A 9658-nucleotide genomic window follows, 5' to 3' on the forward strand; every position below is an offset into this window, starting at 1 on the left:
ACTACAGCATATTAAAAGCCATTCTAAACAAGTGAGTCTTTAGTTTAGACTTGAAAAGACCAATGTCCGTTATTGTCCGAATATCAGGGGGTAGCTTATTCCAGAGTTTCGGGGCCAAAACCGCAAAAGCCGGCTCACCCCACCGTTTATACCTGGACCTTGGGACCTCTAACACCAATTGGTTAGAAGACCGCAAAGACCAGTTGTGCTCACGCAGGGTCAACATCTCGGATAAGTATTCTGGGGCCAGGCCATTAAGGGCATTAAAAACAAACAATAAAATCTTGAACTCTATTCTAAAACGCACAGGGAGCCAATGGAGTGTACAGGAGTAATATGTTCGCGTCTAGGTGTGTTTGTTAAAAAGCGGGCAGCAGCATTTTGCACAAGTTGCAGACGTGAGATGGACGTTTGACTCAAGCCAGCATACAAGGCATTACAGTAATCGAGTCTTGAACTAATAAAAGCATGAATCGCCTTTTCTAAATCATGCCTGTTAAGGCAAGACACTACAGGTGAATAGGGTAACATTTTTAACAAGCAGATATCACTATGAAACTTCCCCAGTTGATTACTTACATTAATATGAGAAAAAAATGTATTACAAGTTTGCTGTAATTTAATGTTTACATATGCAAATTAGGCATTATCTAATTAACCTAGAAATGCAATTCCAAGGAATTACCAGTGCATGAAAATGCTAAAGGTGTGATGTAAAATATCATGTATAGTTAAAACAGATAATACAGAGATGGTTACTACAGTGATGCTAGGATAGACATGGTGGTTGCATAGCTTAATAAAAGTTGATAGTTTAAAAGTAGACTGTTTAAAAGCTGAATGTAGATAGTTTACAAGTTGTTGATCGACAGTAGATAGTTTAAAAGTTGTTGATAGACAGCTAGTTTAATAGATAGTTTAATGATAGTTTAAAAGTAGACCGTTTAAAAGTTGAAGGTAAATAGTTTAAAAGTTGTTGACAGACTGGAAGTTTAATGAATGTTGATATTTAAATAGTTTAATGGCTGGGTATAGGTAGATATTTGACGATAACTGAAAGTTGGAATGACTAATGTTTGCTAGCAGTTATGCTAAGATTTTTAACTATGCTAACCATGCTACTTAGCTAATGTTTTATAGCAGTGCTAGCAATGCTAACCTGCTAACCATGTTACTTAGCTAACGTTTTCTAGCAGTTTAATGAATGTTGATATTCAAAAAATTTAATGGCTGTGTATAGGTAGATATTTGACGATAACTGAAAGTTGGAATGGCTCTGATGTTTGCTAGCAGTTATGCTAAGATTTTTAATTCTGTTAACCATGCTACTTAGCTAATGTTTTATAGCAGTGTTAGCAATGTTAACATGCTAACCATGCTACTTAGCTAACTTAACTAACGTTTTCTAGCCGTTTTGTTAAACATGCTAACTATGTTACCAATGCTAACTATGTTAACCATGTTACTTAGCTAACTTAACTAACATTTTCTAGCAGTTTTGTTAAACATGTTAACTATGTTAGCAATGCTAACATGTTAACTATGTTAACCATGTGACTTAGCTAACCAAGCTTATCATTTTTAGTTGTTATGCTAACTATGTTAACTAGCATGTTAACAATGCTAACTATGCTAACCATGTGACTTAGCTAACCTAGCTAATCATTTTTAGCAGTTTTGTTAAAAATGTTAGCAATGCTAACATGCTAACTTTCTTAACCATGCTAACTAGCTACAGTGGGTAGGAGTCATAGTTGATGAAAAGTGTTGACATAGTTGAGTTAAAAGTTAAAAGTTGTTGATAGACAGCTAGTGAATGTATATAGTTTAAAAGTTTAAAAGTTGAATGTAGATAGTTTAAAAGTTGTTGATAGACAGCTAGTTTAATAGATAGATAGTTTAATGATAGTTTAAAAGTAGACCGTTTAAAAGTTGAATGTAGAAAGTTCAGTAGTTTAATGGGTTACATTGTTTAACGGTGGATTATTGTAGTGAGGACTTTTATTTTGAAACAGTTTTGGGCAGAGGAAACAGTTGAATAGGATGTGTAGTCTTAATTGACCCAGATTGCATGCTTAAAGTGGAAATGAAGCAGTGAGAACTGTGACCATTTTTTGGCTGCTTTTTCATTTTTGAAGATACATGGATTTTCATTAAACCTGAAATTCAAGTGGTTTCACTGGAAAATGACATGTCAATAACGACTTTCGCCACTAGGGCGCGGCCATGTTTTAAAAATGCAGGCGCTACGTCATCAGAATGGTTAGCGTTTGTTCGTGGATGTTTTATCCATTAGCGGACGTTCACTTTATTTCAATATGCCAACGCAAATTCTGTTGATGTTTGTTTTTGTGTTTGTACAAGAACAAGGGCCGCTGTAATGTAGCCTGTAGGCCTATCAGAGACAGTACTTAATTAGATTTAACTTCAGTCGCAATAATGTGTTTGGATGTTCTCGCACAACTTGTGGATTACCGCGACCTGAAAATGCAGTTGCATTGTTGATGAATTGGTGAATAAACTCGGGGAGCGAACTTCTCATGTGTGAGTAAGAGGTTTCTTTTTGTGATTGATTAGTATCAATGATTGCATTTGTTTCACTCAAGTAGTAGTGGAAACTATTTGCAGAGACTTGCGAACCTGGTGAGAACCTGTTGTGGGTACGCTAGCCTACAGTACGTCTGACTTGTGTAGGCTACTCTGCAGCAGCCTAGTTCTGTGATTGTGACAGGCATGGTTTTTGTGGGTAGACGTTGTTTATGGACTGTAAGGCATCTGAGTTTTATTTGTTTATGTAAGCTAACATAAAATAACCTGCTGTTCGCTTTAAGTAAGTAAATGCACGGATGTGCCGCTTGTAGCAAGATTTTAGGGTTAATGCTATGCTAGTTACAGTATGTGCTTGTTATGTTATGCTATGCTAGTACTGTATCGCAGCTTCTACCATGATAATACGTTACAGAACAACTGAGTATGGGTGTAAAAATCAGTGTAGTCTCAGGTGATCAGTGTAGTCCCCTAGCCTACCCCCTCTGCACAACCTATCAATAGTGTGTTAGTTGGTTAACTGCTGTTTATTGGGCGTTCCAGTGTTTCGGCTCGGATGTCCCTCAGCGACCGCATTGCAACCTTCAACGTCTCGCTTTAATGACAGCATTTGGCACGTAGGATTGGACGTTATATATCTGTTATTTTGGATGAGATGTCCCAGGTTCATTTCCTGGCAGCAGACACTCTCCATGTGTGCCATGTCAGTGAACATAGGGACACAACCCCCACATAAGCACCACCGATTGTTTTCTGTGCGCTCAGATACACCTCTCTCTCTCTCGATCATCTATTTCTCCTCCATAGTCAGGCTCTGGGGGCACTAAAACTCCCACTGCTCTTACTGGCTCAAAAGCATAGGCAATTGGATGCCTGTCCTCATTGTTGGGTCTATCCCATTCGTCCATATCCATTTTGTTGAGCCAGTAAGCTAACTGAGCCTATGACAGCCGCTATGTAAACAGCATAGAATGTTGTACCAACCATTCTTGTGATGTCATCATTTTCTGAAAACAAAGATGGCGGCACACAGCTGAAATTAATGCAACTTGTTTGTGCTTTATTCTGAATAACGGGTCATATTTCTGACTTAATTTGTATTTAAGGTATATTTAAATATTTAACTAGTGCTATAGACATCTGTTTTATTTGACTGCTTCATTTCCACTTTAAAGCCTGAGGCTGCAGGTGGCCTGAACACCTGCCATAGGATTCTAATTGCTTAATGGCCGTATTGTTAAGTGTATGGGGATTTTTAAAAAGTTTTTCTTTAATAGTTTAAAAAGTATAAAAGTTTCAAAGTTGAAAAGACATAGCAGCTTGGTCCGTTTGAAGACCTACGTTACAAAGTTTGAACGAAGTTTCTAAGTTAAACTGTTCAAGAGAAAACACGGAAAACGTGGTAAGCGGAATAATAATAAGAAGTTGTTGATGTTGTTGCCTTGGAAGAACAGTACAGTGCATTTTCATGCACTGTAATATGCGCTAATTTGCATACATTTTAAGGCACGAAACCTGAGCATTGGATACAGCCAGGTTCAAAATTATGTTTTCATTGTGTTCAGATATTAGATGGGGAAACATTTACAGAGGGATTTATGAATATCTACTTTTGTTATCCTGTAAATCAGTAAATGATGTTACTAGCCCTAAAAAATGGAAAAAATTTTCCATGTTTTTAGGAATAAAATGTCATGTAAGTCAGGCTAGGAATAATATATCAACAAACCCCTCTGTAGAAATCTTTGACATATAGTTAGGCATAAGTCTAGAAAGTTTGGTGTATGTACGTGCTTCTGAAGTGGAGTTTTTGAGCTCAGAGTGTGAGAGGAAGCTCATTTTGAGAAAACAGCCTTGAAAGACAGCCAATGAGATTCCGTTCTCAGCCTAGACTCGCCTTTGAACTTTCGTGATTGGTTGCTGATACAAAGGAAGTGTCCATATATGGATCACATAGCGTGATACAGGAAAAACAGAGCTTTCCAACGGTAGTACACATGTTATGTTTTGGACCACGGTCGCGAGAGTGCATGCAAGGTTAGAATGCTAACTTTTGCTGAATTTAGGAGAAATATACAGACGCGAGTAGACACAATATAATGAAATAAACACCTAAATGTGTAAATCGGACTTTTTTGTTATAGTAGTGTGATAGAATACATGCTAAGGTAACATACTAGCTCAAAATCTCGAAATTGACCAGTGCATGAAAAAACTATGTTTTCACCTGCCGTGTCTCGCCTTAAGAAAGTTCTTAACTTTAGCCAGGAGACGGAGCTGGAAAAAACTTGTTTTAACCACATTACTGATTTGCTTGTCAAATTTCATGTTGCAATCAAAAGTAACCCCCAAATTTCTAACAGCTGTCTTGAGATAAGTAGCCAGAGCTCCCAAACTCAGAGCTGGACCGTTTGGTGTCCCAGCAGTACTGAACATGATGCACTCAGTTTTGGCTTCATTCAAGTTAAGAACGTTTTGTGATAGCCACAATTTAATGTCGTGAATACAGCTAAGTAGGGAATCTAATACTGCGCTGTCATTCAGTTTCATAGGCAAATAAATTTGCACATCGTCTGCGTAACAGTGAAAAGACAAGTTGTGCTTTCTTATAATGGCCCCTAACGGCAGCATGTATAGGGAAAACAGGGTTGGGCCAAGAATCGAGCCTTGGGGTACCCCACAAGAGAGAGGAGCAGTTGACGAGGAGAAATCACCAAGCATGACAGAGAAGCTCCTGTTTGTCAGATAGGAGCCAAACCATTTAAGTGCCGAGCCTCGGATGCCTACACAGTGCTCAAGGCGGGAGAGAAGGGCTGCATGGTCCACTGTATCAAAGGCCGCTGTGAGGTCCAAAAGCACTAAAACGGCAGGGTTCCCAGCGTCTACAAACAGAGTAATATCATTGTGTACTCTCAACAGTGCAGACTCTGTACTATGACGTGATCTAAAACCAGATTGAAGCTTTTCGAACACCTAAACATATTTATGAGCTAGACTACTTTATTTTGTTACTTTCCCCCCTTCTATTCTTGTCTGTCGCTTCTAGCAGTAGGCTTACAGGTAGGAAGTTGTGTTTCATTATTGCTGTGCATAGCTTACAAACCAAGGTATATGGTATAGGGGCCTCAAAGGGGCTTTACTCATCATTGCACTATCCTGGATGTAATTATAAATATCCAGGCGGTTCTCAAGGAATGACTGTTGCTGTGGACTCTTGTAATCAGATGTTCATGGGCATCTCCTGCTTAACTTGATTCAAGTACAAGCAAGAAGCTATACTACAGGGCGAGATAAAAAAAATAAAATGCATGTGTTCTTGACAACCTGACAATTAAATCCAAATGATCAATCAAAATGCAGGACATTATCTCAGTATGCAGGATGCTGAACAAAGGCTGTGCAGTACCACCCAAAGCGATACTACTGGAGGTCACCCTAGGCAGGAAGGGTATGTTGTTATTACTCCAAAGTAGGTGACCGTAGCAATAAACTACTCCACCTTAACAGGAAAGATCCTAGAGCAGAACTGGGCTTAAAAAGTGGGCTCACTATCTTGGTGCTGGTGAGGAAGACCGAAAAAAGGTCTACAGATTGGAAGGAAAAAGCAGCAGAGAATCACCAATGGTTATGCGAAGTACGTGTTGCAATTTTTGTGTTAAGTTTCTTGGATTCTTTAATTTTTATAGGGTGTGAAAAGTAGAGCAAGCACTGGTTTAAATGAGGGTGATCCATCGCTGGCCCAACTGGAGACCTCCACCAAGCCAAAGATGAGACCTGACTCTAAAGCCAAGACTGAGTAGGAACTTTGATATCACAAATCCATTTTTAACTGAGTTTATTCATTCATCTTGGCACAGGTGTTGTAAACTTGTGGAAGTTCTTACAGGAGACCTGTGCAAATGTTTCAGGTCAGAGGAGGCACCCAAGAGAGGAGGAGTATATGCTCCCCAGGACATCTACACTTTCCCAGTCACACGATTGGGCCTGGCTCATACACTGAAGGTCAACTTTCGCAACAACTCCTTTGACACCCATGAGGTGAGTTCACAATCAGACTCAACATTGTGTGCAACTATGTAGGAGAATGAGGTGATGCATGCACAAATGCACATTTTGTCAAATGAAAAAAACACTTCACTCAAGCTCAGCTTCCTCATTTCTTACCTGAAGTCATTTAGTGAAAGGTGTGATTAATTCATTTTTTATTGACTTACAGCTTACATTCTGCAGTCCCAGAGCACCATTCCACATCAAGCATTCCAAGTATTCTTTAAGGTGAGTTGTTTCTCCAAAAAGGAGAAAAATCCAATCCAAGAGAAGCAAATTTATTTTGTGCATATGCTTTCCCTGTCATTTCTGATGCAGTAATTGAATGCATTAGATCATTTGAAGGTTTTGTGTGAATTTCGATATTCCTCTCATTTTAGAATTCATGTAAATATGCCTGTTTAATTCTGAAATGTGTGGTACTGTATATACGATGTATGCATATGCACAAACTTGGATATGGATAATATGGACTGATTTAAAAGTCAACATGTGGATATGTGTTCATGACTCACTGGACTTCTACTGATGTTTTCCTCTTTTCCATCAGATCACAGCATTACATCAACCTTCCAGTCCAATTCAAACCCACCTCTGAAGGATCCCATGTTGGCTTCCTTGTTGTTCAAGTGGGCACATCTGGTGCAAAACTTAGCATTCAACTTGTGGGTGAAGCAATTACTTGATTTATTTTGCAAGGATTATATCCTTGAATAATGTTATTTAGGAGACTGCTGTAATCTAGAACACTAATTTGGAGTAATAGCAATAACCGGTCACCGCATATTGTCCCGTACAGTTCAGTGACATTAGTTTTTCCAAATGTTTCTGGTTAATGAGATCATGAGGGGTCATACGAATGTGGATTTTGTGCATTTTATTGAACATTTGAGAATGTATATAGTAAAATGGCATGAAAGAGATTTTGGTCTTTTAATTTTGTTGCTTTATTTGGAACTGTGCTACTGTATTTTTTTTTTTTGTTGCATTATTGGTTTCCATGTATTTATTGTAAATCTGTATTCCCAATAAAGTGATTTTTGTTTTTTCTAGCTTTATGGTCATAGTTGTGGGTTATTTGTTTTTTGCTACACTGACATTTTAGGGATAGGGTTACAGAGGAACCTTACACAGGGTTAGGTCTGACAGAGGAATTGAAGTGTGCTAAGGCTACTGTAGGTTGGAAATGACTCCTACTCAGTCCAAGGACCCAGTGGTGAGGAAAGTTGCTCCCCCACCCCACAGTTAATGCAGGGAGGAAGTGGAACCCAGAACAGGCAGTTAAGCAAGCTCAATCAGCATTAAGGCATAGGGATATAATGGGCCATGTGCAGCAGGGGGGGGGGGGGGTCTAGGGGTGGGCATAAGTAAACCCTTGTGGAGCAAGGCTTCTGCAGGAGAAAAGAGGGTAATGGTAGTGAAGGAAATGCATAGACAGGAGGAGACTGTAAGATGTACTAAGGCAGTGTCGCAGGCAAAACAAGGGCAGTGGGTGAACTGGGAAGCGGTGGAAAAAAGACGGATTAAATGGAAAGATCTATGGGGCATGGAAGCTGGTAGGATCAGATTTATGTTAGGTGCTACTGTACATATGATGTGCTCCCATCTCCCAAGAATACCTCCACATATAGTGAGTACTATAGTATTTCAATTTTGCCGCTACAAAACGCTATTTTTATACCTCTTCTGTGTGTTTTAACACGCTCTGGAAATTCACAATTTCGTCGCCTTTTTTTTTAAACGGCGACAAAATTGTGAATTTCCAGAGCGTGTTACAACACACCCAGCAATAAGACTCCTACAGCAAAGATGGCAACATTTCCGGAAAGGTACTGGCTTGATGAAATTCATTCTGGACTCTCTATTTGACCACATAAAGACCTTGGGATACTTCGGTTTGGCTTTAGGGACCCTCTACTCACTACCACGTAAGTGTTATGTTGTTTGGAACTGTAGAAGAGGTATAAAAATAGCGTTTTGTAGTGGCGAAATTGAAATGCCCTGCTCACTTCCAGGCTACGAGTTGTGTGACTGAAAACGGTACAATTGAACTTTCTCAAAACACATCCGAATGACATGATTTTGATGTCAACTCAACGTATGTACCCCCAATCATCCGTAAATCGATCTAAAGTGCATTTTACTCCGGATAATTCCTTTAATTGAACTCACTGTTCCTTGGGAAGACAGAGTGGAAGAGGCCAATGAGCTGAAAAGAGCAAAATACTGAAATAGAGGAGGCAGCCAAGCGAGGTTTGAGTGCACGATTAAGGCCTATTGAAATCGCAGCACGAGGGTTTGTGGCCAGATCTGCTATTAGCTTGCTGTCTGAATTGGGCATTTGTGGTCGAAGTCTAAGGCAGGTGGTCAGTAACATGTCCTTGGCAGCAGAACGAGGAAGCGAATGGTTGTGGGTAAGCTAAAGGTAAGCTAACTGGCTCATTTGTTTTGTGTTTGTGATGGACTGTGCCTAGGTTGATGGTGGTTGGCTAGGGTTTTTATGGTTATGGTTCAGTCCGCATCAACGGGACGGATCAACCTAGCCAACCTAGACCATGGGCCTGTACTACGAAGGGAGCTTAACCTACCCAGATGTAACCCAGGGTTACTTTGTTAAACCAGGGTTGACAAAACCTGGTTATCTTAAGTGGTGTTAATCGGTACTACGACGCTGATTATGAAGTTGATTTGTTGAGCCGGGGTTAACCTGTGCGCGTTCACATAAAAGGGGCGGGTTGCTTTCAATGATGACGCGATCACCTTATTTTACGGATGAGGAATGCACAATTATTATGACAAGTTATGAGGAATTAAAACCCACTCTACGACAAAAATCAAATACGTCGGCAGTGAGCAAAGCAAGGCTGTTGGCAACGTATTACAGATCGGGTAGCCTAAATGCCTAAAAGTAAAGTTTTATTCCCACATGTTCTTCAAATATATACAGTGTTACGGAGGATTAGTAGCTTACGGAATGTCTGAAATGAGTTGAAATAATTAAATAGCCTAATTTGAGTTCATAGAAAGGCCTACAGATGCAACCCAATTCAGAAGTGGGCATATA

At 39.6% G+C, this 9658-nt stretch overlaps 1 protein-coding gene across 4 annotated transcripts in view; it reads left to right on the forward strand.

Annotated features, from left to right (window-relative positions):
- The window catches only part of cep192 (centrosomal protein 192), a 108282-nt gene extending 100636 nt beyond the window's left edge, over window positions 1-7646 (forward strand). For all 4 annotated transcript variants that reach the window (XM_076281206.1, XM_076281209.1, XM_076281207.1 and 1 more), the window contains exons 40-43: window positions 6234-6343; window positions 6456-6585; window positions 6764-6822; window positions 7145-7646. In XM_076281206.1, coding sequence (XP_076137321.1) covers window positions 6234-6343; window positions 6456-6585; window positions 6764-6822; window positions 7145-7280 — 435 coding nt within the window. In that variant the 3' untranslated portion in view covers window positions 7281-7646. The remainder of the gene's footprint in view (window positions 1-6233; window positions 6344-6455; window positions 6586-6763; window positions 6823-7144) is intronic.
- Window positions 7647-9658: the final 2012 nt, after the last annotated feature.

The sequence above is a fragment of the Alosa pseudoharengus genome, unplaced genomic scaffold (assembly GCF_046254945.1).
Source record: "Alosa pseudoharengus isolate Yale_2024_CS ecotype anadromous, Long Island Sound unplaced genomic scaffold, YU_APseudo_1.1 YU_APseudo_1.1_scf_12, whole genome shotgun sequence".
Taxonomy (NCBI): Eukaryota; Metazoa; Chordata; class Actinopteri; order Clupeiformes; family Clupeidae; genus Alosa; species Alosa pseudoharengus.